This window comes from Phlebotomus papatasi, chromosome 3 (genome assembly GCF_024763615.1).
Source record: "Phlebotomus papatasi isolate M1 chromosome 3, Ppap_2.1, whole genome shotgun sequence".
NCBI classification, from domain to species: Eukaryota; Metazoa; Arthropoda; class Insecta; order Diptera; family Psychodidae; genus Phlebotomus; species Phlebotomus papatasi.
In genome coordinates, this window is record NC_077224.1 from 75,208,388 (window position 1) to 75,221,612 (window position 13,225).

Below are 13,225 nucleotides of genomic sequence, written 5' to 3' on the forward strand. Positions count from 1 at the left end.
CCATATTTAATCAATTATAGGAATTATTTTGAAGAAAAATATGAAAAAATCCACTGGATAAGTTGAGGAAATTCCGTAATATTAATCCACGGAAGCCTCTAAGGCCGTTGCATGGAAATTTCCGGTTATACCGCTAATAAAAAGACGTGGAAATATTCGTCAGAGAAAAGTCCATGGAAACTTGTGGACATTTCTTATTAGAGGGTCCTATACAGAGTTCCGCAAGCATCCATGGAACACTAGTGTTGGGGACAAACCTGGGGATAGTACAAAGAGAGTTCAATTCTTCTTCTCTGTTTGAAATGTTGCCCTCAACTCAGTAAAATACCTGTGGGTGAGACAGGGAATGGTTAACCTCTATTCTCCCGCTTTCCGGAAGAGTTTTCCTCCAATGATTTTACCTGCAATTAGACACAGGGGGGTTAATTCTGCTTGAAAGGATGATGAAACGATGGCCCTCCTGTGATGATGATACAGCCAAATGAAAAACACTCTTAAACTTGTTTACAAGATTTTTATTAACTTTTTTGAGACCACTTGCTTTACACATGTACTTTTTTCTCACTTGACACAAAGAGAGTGATGGCTCCACTTCCCCTATTGTATTGCCCGATGGGCAGTGTCGCTAAGTTCGCCGCTTTCGGATTCGGTGCAATCAAATTAGACTTCAAGTTTTCAACTAGCGCTTTTCGCGCAATATGGTATAAGCGTGCGCGAACAAATAGGAAGAAATTTAGCGTCAATTCCATCTCGAAAGCTTATGCGTGGATTTTGAGCGGTAAAATCCAGGGAATTCCACGCGGATTTTTAGCGGCCAAATCAGCGGACATGGCAGAAAAGACTGCTGGAAATCCAGTGGAATCGCTGCGGCCGTTGTCTATAGGGCTTTCTCCGACGTTCACCAGTTCCAATTAGTAGTAGATAACCCGTCGGGTAACATTTCACAATGAAAAATCTCCCTTCTAGCATGGATTTTTATCTATCATTTTCGGTCCGAATATCGGAGGACCAAGTTTAGCATGAAGTGTTCTCATAAAAGAGTTAATCAATAAATTAGTTCCAGAGCTAGAAAAAATAATCAAATTATTGCATAGTGATTAAAAAAATAGAGATTTCAATAGTGTTCATTACAATTTCTTACTTGTCAATACAGCTCCATTGAAGGATGAAGGATGCTCTGCGGACAGTGACTGTTCCTTGACAGAAGCCTGTAGAAATCGCATTTGTGTGAATCCTTGTTCAGATGGTAATCCATGTGCAAGGACAGCCGAATGTCGTGCTCAAAATCACCGAGCAGTTTGTGTATGTTCGCAAGGAATGGTAGGTGATCCATTTGTAAACTGCTTCCGGGAACCTACAGTAACAACACCAGAATGCCGATCAAATGCCGATTGTACGGATGACAAGGCATGTGTAAACAAGAAATGCCTTAATCCTTGTGCAGAAGGTAATCCTTGTGGTGGCAATGCTGAATGTCGTGTAGCTCTGCATCGACCACTTTGCTACTGTCCAGCTGATTGGGGTGGTGATCCACATGTACAGTGCCATAGGCCAGAGTGTCAAGTCAATGACGATTGTCCCTATGATAAGGCCTGTTACAGTGGAAAATGCCTCAATCCTTGCTCGTACGGACCGGTTCAGTGTGGTCGTGGAGCTGAATGCTTTGCACAGAATCACAGAGCCAACTGTGCCTGTCCACCGGGCACTCAAGGTAATCCCATGGTGTCATGTATCACTGGTTTGTGTCAGTACAATGAAGATTGTGCTGATCATGAAGCATGTGATCGTCTCAATCGGGTCTGTCGACCAGTTTGTGAAGCTGAAACTTGTGCCAAGGATGCTACCTGTACGGGACGCAACCATCAACCGGTTTGCGAATGCTTCCCTGGCACAACAGGCAATCCCTTCGTCGAATGCTACCGTCCAAGGCAACCTGTCGAACCTGAGTGTCGAACAGATGGCGATTGTCCGTCAAAATTGGCTTGCTTTGAGGGTAGATGTGAGAATCCTTGTAGAAAATCCAATGTATGCACATCTCAGGATCAAATCTGTTCTGTTGTGGATACCTTACCATACAGAACTATGCTGTGCAAGTGTCCAGGAGATACTGTCACCAATGCCAATGGCAAGTGTATTCCAATTAAATTGGAACAACCTGTGGGATGTACTTCAAATGCTGACTGTGCAGATCCGGAGATTTGTACACGAGGCACTTGCATTGTGGCATGTCATGTTGAACAGTGCGGTATCAATGCACAGTGTACATCATCAACTCACCGAGCGATATGTTCATGTGCTCCTGGATATGAGGGTAATCCTCTGATTGAGTGTTCACCAATACCGAAGACACCATCTCGCCCAGAGCCAGCAGAATGCTACAAGAACGATGATTGTCCCTTTGATAGGAAGTGCATCAATGAATTGTGTGTCAATCCCTGCACAGCTGGAGATCCTTGCGGACGTGGAGCTGTGTGCTTTATTGAGAATCGAGAGCCTGTTTGCAAGTGTCCTAAGGGTTATACTGGCGATCCTCGAGTATCATGTCAGCCACCATCTGAAGCTACAGTCGGCTGCAAATCCAACTCAGAGTGCGCTCTGTCGGAGTCCTGTATTAATAGAATTTGTGCCAATCCATGCAATTGTGGTCAGAATGCAGATTGCAGGATTGTCGATCACTATCCCATTTGCTATTGTCGTCCAGGATACTCAGGAAATCCTCAATCTGGCTGCGTAAAACATGAATGTACTTCCGATTTTGACTGTAGCGACGATAAGACTTGCTTAACTGGACAATGTGTCAATCCTTGCATTGTCAGTGATCCATGTGCAATCAATGCTGAATGCTACGGGCACAACCATCGTGCAGCTTGTCGATGCAATCCTGGTTTGGAAGGTAATCCCTTCGAGAGGTGCGTTCGTGTGGAATGTCACTCAGACTTTGAGTGTCCGGACAATAGGGCCTGCATCGACAATCACTGTATTAATCCATGTGCAACTGATGCTCATCCACCATGTGCTCAAAATGCACTATGCTATCCCAGAAATCATCGGGCTACTTGTCACTGCCCTGAAGAACTACCGCTCGGAAATCCCTTCTCGTACTGCGAACGCAAGGTCATCCCACCGAGTCAGCCTGAATGTATCAGAGATACTGACTGTCCCAGCAAATTGGCATGCATTGACAACAGGTGCCAGGATCCATGTGGTGTTCTCAAACCTTGTGCTTCTTCGGCCAAATGCAGTGTTCTCAACAGTGTTCCTGTCCGGACAATGATCTGTGAATGTCCAGAACTCTGGGTGCCTGATACCAATGGAGAATGTCGCCAATTGATCATTCAGACACCGCCAGGATGTGCAAGTGACAGTGAATGTCCGGACAATGAAGCTTGCATCAATCGTCAATGTCGAAATCCTTGCAATTGTGGTACGCATGCTACATGCTTAGTTCAAAATCACCGAGCTGTCTGTTCATGCGAAGATGGCTACCATGGAAATCCCAATGTTGCATGTCGAACTGTTGGATGTCGAACAGATTCTGAATGTGATTCGGGTAAGGCATGTATCAACCAGAATTGCGTCAGTCCGTGCTTAGTGAGAGATCCTTGTGGTACCAATGCTGAATGCTATGTCTACGAGAACAAAGCACAGTGTCGCTGTCTCAGTGGATTCCGTGGTAATCCTTGGGAACGTTGTCATGTGGTAGGATGTCGAAGCAACAGTGACTGTCCAACGGATAAAAATTGCGAGAATGCTCAATGTGTCAATCCATGTGTTTACGGAAATATATGCTCACCACGAGCTGAGTGTCGTCCACAGAATCATATGGCAGTATGCCGTTGTCCACCAGGTTTCCTAGGCAATCCATATGTAGACTGTAGACCAGAACCTGTGCCAGAGTGTGTTGTAGATACTGATTGTTCACCTCGACTTGCATGTATTGATCACCGGTGTCAGGACCCTTGCCTTATCCTCGAACCTTGCCACCGACCGTCAATCTGTGAAGTTGTACCGTCATCTCCCGTCCGAACGATGATCTGCATCTGTCCAGAAGGCTATGTCAGCAGTGGCAGTGGAACGTGTAAGCCTACTGAGCCTGTACTCAAAGTAGGCGGTTGTATTGCAGATTCCGACTGTGCCAGTGAGAAAGCTTGCGTCAACGGAATCTGCAGGAACCCTTGCAATTGTGGACCTAATGCAGAATGTCGTATCAAAGATCACAAACCCGTATGCTCATGCGAACAGGGTTATGAAGGTAATCCAGAGATTGAGTGCATCAGAATTGGCTGCAGGTCAAATGACGAATGTTCTGGACAACATAGTTGTGTCAATAGACAATGCGTGCCGGTTTGTGCTGCCGATGGAAGATCTTGCGGAGAAAGGGCACAGTGCTACGGAATAAATCACCGAGCTGTGTGTGAATGTCCACCAGGATACAGTGGGGATCCTAGACAGGCTTGTCTCCTCCTAGGATGTCGCAGTGATTCAGACTGTCCTTTCGACAAGGCCTGCATCAACAACAAATGTCAGGATCCTTGTGAGAAGACCGCAGTTTGTGCCATCAATGAAATTTGTCAAGTGTACAATCATCGTCCTGAATGTGCATGCCCACCGGGCTATGTATCAGATTACGAAAAGGGCTGTCGCATTATAGAAGACATCTGCAGAAATGACGGTGATTGTCCAACTCAAACAGCTTGTATTGGAAGTGAATGTATCAATCCGTGCAATGCTACTAGACCATGTGGAGTTAATGCTGAATGTAAGGTCTTCGATACGATACCTGTGAGGACAATGGTGTGTGTTTGCTTGCCTGATTACCAAGGAAATGCAGCAGTTCAGTGCGACAAGAGATCGTTGTGCAATATTGAGAAGGGCTTCGTTAGAGATATTGACGGAAAATGCGTTTGTCCTCCAGGCTCTGCCTTGAATATCTACAATGAGTGCATGCAGTGCCGCCCAGAAGCTGGTTATAAGATCGATGAAACTGGACACTGCGTATGTGCTCTAGAACGTGGAATGGTTATTGATGAGAGAGGTAGATGCATCTGTCCAATTGAACATGGATATCGCCTAACGGATCGTGGTGAATGTATCAGGACAGATCGACCAGAATGCGAAAGCAACGATGAATGTCCTGATCATCGCTACTGCAATCTCGAGACAAAGACCTGCGAAGATCCATGTGTGGACAAGAGATGCGGTATTAATGCTCTCTGCAATGCTACAAATCATCAGGCAATTTGTCAGTGTATAGCAGGATACACAGGAGAACCTGAGATTCAGTGCAATCACACAAACTTCCGTACGGACTTCCCACAACCAGAAATGGTCGTTAGTTGTCTGGCTGATGGAGTTCAAGTGAAGATTCACATTGCTGAGCCAGGATTCAATGGGGTGCTGTATGTGAAAGGACACAGTAAGGATGAGGAATGTCGAAGAGTTGTCAATCTTGATTCTGATTCAGCAGAGAGAACTGAATTGTTCAAAGTACACTTTGGCAGTTGTGGTCTGATTCATGTCAATGGAATTGCCAGCTTTGTCCTCGTGATACAGAAACATCCCAAATTGGTCACCTACAAGGCTCAAGCATATCACATTAAGTGCGTTTACCAAACGGGAGAGCAAAATGTGACAATTGGTTTCAATGTGTCCATGCTGACGACAGCTGGAACAATTGCCAACACCGGACCACCGCCCATCTGCTCAATGAAGATTGTCAGTTACAATGGCCAGGAGATTACTTCCGCGGAAATTGGTGACAATCTCATGCTGCAAGTTGACGTCCAACCAGCAAGTAAGTCTAACTTTTTGTATCCACTTTTCACCAGTTATGCAATTTATTATGTGCTTTGCTAAAAACGGGTGCAAATAGAAGATTAGCACCCTATAGTTTTCTTCACAAGATTTGTGGAAATTTTCACACACGCGTTGCGTCTCTATCCAAATATTGACGATACAAATTGTCGGAAAAATATTACTATTTGGCTTACTAAATGACGTATTGTGCAGGATGGTTTTATACAGAATATCAATACACTGGGTTTTAATGGTGTCAATATTTGCAAATTTTTGAGGTGGAGTAGCAAATAGTGAATTTGCTGTTTATACAGTGTTGATTGATATTGATATCGGATCATTGAGGTGCTAAATTTAGACGTTCGACTCTTTTGAATTAAACACTACTGACAATAATTTATCAAACAATTATATTGTTTTTACGCATGCAGAACAAAAACCATTTGAGTATAAAAATATCCTTAAACTTTTTAAATCATAAAATGAACAGAAATTTTGAACAATTTATTAAATTTCAATATTTTTTCGATCAGTGAATAGACTTTTTTGATATTGAATTTTTCAAGTTTATTAAATATTCGATGCTCTTATACAAAGGTGTTTAGATTATACTCGTACCTATTTTACAGGTTTTCCAGTTAAAGGGATTCGAATCGCACTTACGATGTTTGTAATATAGAGCGAAGGCTCTATCATTTCATTCTTTTACTTAATTCTCTGCGTATCTGTGTTATTGAGGGGTGACGTGGATCACAAACATTATTAAACAGTTGGGGAAGTTGCGCTACCTTCGAACGCCTGAAGCTTCGAACAATTCATTTTTCCTCAGTATGTTTTAAATGAATTTAGCCCATTATAATATTATATTAAAACAGTTAGTTCAATGCCTCAAATTTCCATAAAAGAGATAAGGGTGAAATCTATAAAGAACATAGAAAAAATTGAATTGTTCTAAGCTTGAATCGTGCAAAGGTAGCGTGCTTTCCTCTATATTTGTTTTTCAACATAATAAAGAAATCATTTAATTCAAGCTCGAGTCCTAGTTAAATAATATTTTTCTTGCATTACAATGTGTTAAGTAAGAGCGTGACCTGCATAAGTGGTAGCTGACTTCAAATATTCGACTAGTTTTTTGTAAACCGATAGACTCTTTGTTGTAAGATATTAAGTTGAGGTCACATTCGAACCTCAGAAATACGTTATACGCCATGAGTGCATGAAAAATTCATACTTGCAAATTCATACGTGAGGTCCTTCCTGACTCCACTATATTTGAAGAGATGCTTGAGTGGACATGAGGCAACTGTTGACCATGACAGGAAATAATGTTCTTGATGCAGTTATGGAGTTTATTGTACAGTATAATGCTCTTCGCATCTGTTCAGTGTGACAACTGATGGAGCACCCGAGATGAGTGGAAAAAATCTAAGATTGTATGAACTCCTTCGGGCTCATATCCCTGATCTGAAATTTTTCCACCTGCTGCTTCATGAGGAAAATTTATGCGCCCAACGTTTTGACATGAGGGACACTGTGACCACTGCAGTCGATCTTATTAATAGATTGCGAGGAAGACATAATCACACAACACATAGACTGCTCTGGAACTTCCTTTCCAAATGTGGTTCCCGCTTTCTGGATTTGCTTATAGAATGCAATGTAAGATGGTTATGCAACACCAAGGCATTAGAAAGGTTTTTCCTCCTAAGGAAAGATGTTCTCGACTTCTTGGAGATGATAAATATCTAACAATCTTAGAAACGTCGCTCAAAACGCTGTTTTTTCTTAGTTTTCACATAGTCTTAGTTTCTCATGGTCCTAGGGTGACTCAAAGAGAAAAAAAATCGTTTGGCACTAATATCATGATGTTCTACATGACGAGGCAAGAAAAGAAAGTTTTTCTCTGACGATCATATGATCGGACGCTGTTTAGAGGTGACTCAACGACCCTCTCAGTGGAACCATTTTCTGATTTTACACTACAAAAATGGTCGCTAAGCTACCTCTAAACAGCGTCGGATCATATGGTTGTCGAAGAAAAACTTTCTTGTCTCATCAAATACAGTCAGATCATATAGAATACCCTGAGATTAGTGCCAAAGGATTTTTTTCTATATGAGTCACTCTAGACCCTTATTTGGGTATTATAGACGTTAAACGTAAGTTTTATTAAGTACATATTTTGAAGGAAAAGATTATACATTTTGAAGGAATTAACACGACGAATATCGGCTAATTTAGAGGTCCTGACTAAAAAATGTCCAGTGAAAAAAAATGCCTCCGAAAGGCCAGCCTATTATCAATCTAAGTATAACCTTCACGATTTGAGAGCTCTTTCCGGTTGAATATTTTCTTTTACCGATTCGAAGGTATATCAGAAAAAAACCGATGGAAGTTCGAAAGTTTAAACCGACGAGTTACACAAAAGCGAGCAAGTTCATCGAAAGGACATTTATCTTAATAAAATTGCAATTCAAACATTCTGCCATCCTAAAATTCCACAAAACTGCATAAGAATTCATTTATAGCAGCAAACGTTTACATACTACTGTTCACATTGTTGACGATTGAAGTGTCAAGAATATCGAAATTCGAAATGGCGCAATCAGTGCTAAAGCGGCGAGCACAAAAACTTGAACTTACGAATAGGTTTGGCTTCACTTTGGGAGTGGCTTTGTCTCTTCGAAAGGTTATTACTGAACGGAGACAATGAGTATGACATATCGATATACAGAAGAGTATAAAAAAGTCATTTTTTAAACACATAAAGTCGGTCACACTCTTACTTACCAAACTGTATAAAACAATTTACAAAAAATATGTCGTTTCATTTTTCTTGATCCGCAGGAAGGATATCAGGCTCCGCACACACTTCGTAATTCTAACACTTCGTATTTTAGCTGAGATTCTTTACAATCTCAGCTTTTTTGTTCCTAGGTGAAATACGACCTCGTCAGATCGGGCCCAAATTTTGGATTTATACGTTTTAACACTCATAGATCATGAATATAATATGTGCCAAAAATCGATTTTCGTGGACGTCCGTCCCGTCCGTCCCGTCCGTCCCGTAGTACAAACGCTTCTGGAGAGAGAACGGAAAGAGATATCGACAAGCGGTTTTCGGCAAAGGTTAAATATCGATAGGTGGCTAGAAGTTGGTGATATCAGACTCGCCCCACACCCCCCACCCCAGCCCCCCCTTCCGTCATTTTGAAACACTCTCAAAATTTGTTTTCTCAATAATTCAGCCCATATGAAATCGATCGATCTCAAAATTTAATATGTTATAGCTGGACCTAAGGGCTTTCGATTAATATCAAACTTAAGGTCCCCTGACTCCCCTGACCCTATCTATAAAGGCTCAAAAATTGAACTTTCAAATGGCCATATCTCCGGTTGTAATTATCGGAATTCGAAAACTTTTGATGTTTTGGAAATGTCTCGTGGAGTACTATAGCCCTTATGACACCCCAATTTCATCCGATTTAATCGAAGGTTCGATTAATAGAAAAATCGAAGGTTCAATTAATCGAAATATCGATTTTCGATTAATCGATCTCAAATATTTCGAAAACTAGACAATGCTTCTTCTTTAAATTTTAGTATGTTGTAGCTGAAGTCGAGACCTTTCCAACGGTGGTTCGCACTCCTCCCTCAATGTTCCCTAACCCTAGCTATAATCGAAAATGTCTCGACCGGACTGCATTTTTGGTGCTTATGAAGGGATTTCGATGAAATTTTAGCATATACTGTATCTGAAAACGAGATCTTTCTAACGATGGGTCCCATCCGTCTCTACCCCAACCCACTGTACCCCGACCCTTACTATACTCATATGAACCGGACTCTATCTCTAATGTTTATTAACCGATATCAATGAGGTTTTTTTTTTTGCTTTTATCGGTCTTCCCCACTCAGACTATTTAAAATAGAAAATGACCAGTGATAAGCCCAGATAAGCTTATGGTAGCTGAGATTCTTTACAGGTGACCTCGGAATGCGTGCAACTCGGAATGCGTGAAAGTTCGATTGTGAGTTGAATTTTGGGGGTAAAGAATCGCGTCGAATAAACTGTTTTTGTCGGTCGAAATGGATAAAATTGGTTCAACGCGATTTTTACCCCCAAAATTCAACTCACAATCAAATTTTCACGCATTCCGATTTCCAAGCACCCCGAGTTGCACGCATTTTGAGGTCACCTGTAAAAAATCTCAGCCACCATAAGCTTATCTGGGCTTATCACTAGTCATTTCCCATATTTTCTTAATAAGTCTGACCTTTTCAATAAATATGTGGCTTGAGTCTAGCTATTAAAATGTTGCTAGATACGATTCATTAAAGAAATTTGGAAAAAAAAATATGAAGTGTTTGTAATCAGAGTATGTACGAAGTCTGAAAACCATCCCCTATGATTGAGTTTTGCATCAAAAATGTCAAAAATGTGAACTGGTCACACAAAAAAAATCTTCCCCATCAATCACAATTTTACACTCCCAGAATGACTAATGTTAATTGTCAAATAAATTTTTTTTCTAGCAATTTACGGTGGCTTCGCACGTGGCTGTGTGGCCAAGACGATGGAGGAGAATGTTGAGAATGAATATATTGTGACAGATGATGATGGATGTGCCACTGATCCCAGTATCTTTGGCGAATGGGAGTACAATTCGGAGACAAATAGTCTTCTAGCCAGTTTCAATGCTTTCAAATTCCCCTCAAGTGACAATATACGCTTCCAATGTAACATTCGTGTCTGCTTTGGACGATGTCAACCGGTCAATTGTCGTGGCTATGATGCCTTTGGCAAGCGCAGGAGACGTCGTCAGATTGAAGATACGAATGTAAATAGGACAAATACTGCCCTCGCTGGAAGTAATTTCGGCCTTGAGGGTCAGTTGCGTGAAGAGATTGTCATTCAGTCGAATGCCATTCTTACATTTGAGCGGAAGGAAGAGCGATTGGGTGATTCTAGCAATAGTAAGTTGATGAGGGGATTTTGGGGGGAGGGTTGTGGGATTTGATTTTAATGGGGATTTGTCTTGTAGTTTCTCCTGCGGCTCAGCGTGTGGAGGATATTTGTGTGTCAATGGTGGGTTTGATCATTGCACTGGTCATTACGGCCCTTCTGGCACTTGTGGCTGTTGCTGTGGCTGTTTCGTGTTGGTTGATGGCCTATCGGCGTCAGCCAAAGACAACGGGTCCATTGCCACATCCACCAGAATTTCCCAATCCACTATTTGCCAATCCTGAAACTGTACCAGAACCAGCTCCTGACTATTTATCATAAGCCCTAAGGGAGTGGTCAGAGAGAGAGGATTGAGTCCTCTTGATTGTCCTGACGGGTGACATTCCAAAATGTATAGAATGTATAGAAAAGAATGATTTAGCAATTTATTGAAGAAAAAGAAAAGAAAAAAAGAAAAGATTGAACAAGAAGTGTTCAAGAAAACGATAAAAAAAATTAGTTGATAAGATAACAAGGAACACGGTAAACTCTGTGGAAAGTGGATAAATGAGTCATGAGGACGATTTAAAAAGAAAATTACTACAAAACTGCCAAAGGAATAAGAGAAAAAAAGCGTCTGAAGAGTGGATAATTCTGCAAAATCATTCATGGAGTGAACTGTGTTCCTCATCATCTCCTCCGTTAACCGAAAAAAAAACAATCAAGTCTATGTAGTATCTCTTCACGCTGTTTAGTTTACAAAAGAAAAACAACAAAAAGTGGTGAAGGCTTCTTCAAACTCTTGAGAAACTGCCCGCTCTACGATAGAAGGAAGGATGATAGGATACTAAGCACTGTGAACTACTTCATCCTCAAAAGGTAGTTTAAACTTCACTCTTTCTTCATTCTTTTTCATTTCTATATTTCTCAAATGACTTTTCGACGGTTTCTGGAGGATTTGAATAAAAAAAGAACTATATTTAGTTTTTAATAATTATTTTATATAAATGAAGAAAAAAATGATTAAGAAAATCAACGAAAAAAAAGGAGAAATCGCAACTAAGTTACGAAATAACCGAAGGAGATATCCAGCTGAAAGATAAGTAATAACTCGCTACTAAATCGCTAATAAAAGACGTACTATAACGTTAATAATTTTGTAGTCATCAGTGAAAATGAACTGTATAATAATTTAAATAATGAAAAAAAGAAATAATAAAAAGAATAAAAAAAAAATAGACGAAGTCTTCGAAGAAGGATATTCGAAGATATTTTTGAAGGAATGTTTTAATGAGACAAAGAGAGAAAGAAATATTTGTTATACATTTTGTAAATGATTGTCTGTGGTGATTTTTTTTCCTGTGTGTATTATTTAACAAAAAAAAATATTTTTATTATTGTATTTTATGGGAGAAAGCAAATTTTGCAACAAAAAAAATGAGAGGAGGATAATTTTATTGTTTCGCGAGAGATCGAAAGTGGATAAAAAGTGGCTCGTCTCGAGTTGACGAGGCTGGCAAAAGCCTAAGCCTCAGTGGAAATACAAAAAAAAATCCGCATTTTTGTGTAGAAAAGAAGAAGAAGAGAAAAATCCTAAGGATGAGTGTAGAATTTTGCTCGGTACTGTTGCAATTCACCAAAAAAATAAAAGGAATTCCTCTCCAAAACCCCGATAGGGAGGATCCTTTGCTAAGTGCAGCGCATAAAATGCTTCAATGCAGCGAACCTTGACAGCATTTAGCGATGTACTTTGCCCTTTTTTTGTATAGTCCCCGTGGACACAAAGATCTTCGATCCCCCCAAAAAGAAAAACGAATCATCACTACTGAGATTCTATTCTCACGACAGGAAGATGTGTGTATAGTCAATAATTTTAAATATTATAATTTATTTGTAATATTACAAATTTGTATATGTATTTTTTTTTAATTTTGTTAAAAGTTTTCTTCTTAAGAGGGATTTTTTTTCCGAAAGAACGCGCAGAAAAACAACGCACAACGTTTTTTCATCCCCTATTTTTGTCTCTCAGTAATTTATAAGTCTCTTTTTTTTTGTTTTATGTCAATTTGAACGATCCTACACTTTTTATACAACTTTCACTCCTCTCAAAAAGTGTTACTTTTTAATAAAAGAATAGAAATATCTCTTTATTGCGCTTAACACAACCGTCCGCCCTGAAGTAAAGCAAAAGAAAAAAAAGAAGATAAACTCAAGAATGCAATTAACTGTTTTTTTAATTAAAACATTTAAGAAACAAAAAGATATAGTAAAAATAACAACGCAATACTCGAAATTAATTGTTCACGGTTGGAGTTCTGTGTATAATATTTATGAACACAATATTTCTTACCAAAATGTATTATTAAATGCAGAACTCAACACATGAGATATAAAAGATGAAAATGCAAACAATATTATTGTCTGTATTATGCAATTGTAATTTAATAACGTGAAATTTATTTTCAAATAAAAACTAATCTAATA

General features: G+C 40.0%; 1 protein-coding gene across 1 annotated transcript in view; it reads left to right on the forward strand.

Moving 5' to 3' along the window:
- LOC129806766 (uncharacterized) overlaps nucleotides 1-13,225 on the forward strand; it is a 147,420-nt gene extending 134,195 nt beyond the window's left edge. Inside the window, exons 92-94 of the mRNA XM_055855538.1 lie at nucleotides 1,154-5,794; nucleotides 10,333-10,773; nucleotides 10,842-13,225. Of these exons, the coding sequence (XP_055711513.1) occupies nucleotides 1,154-5,794; nucleotides 10,333-10,773; nucleotides 10,842-11,083 (5,324 nt within the window). The 3' untranslated portion in view covers nucleotides 11,084-13,225. The remainder of the gene's footprint in view (nucleotides 1-1,153; nucleotides 5,795-10,332; nucleotides 10,774-10,841) is intronic.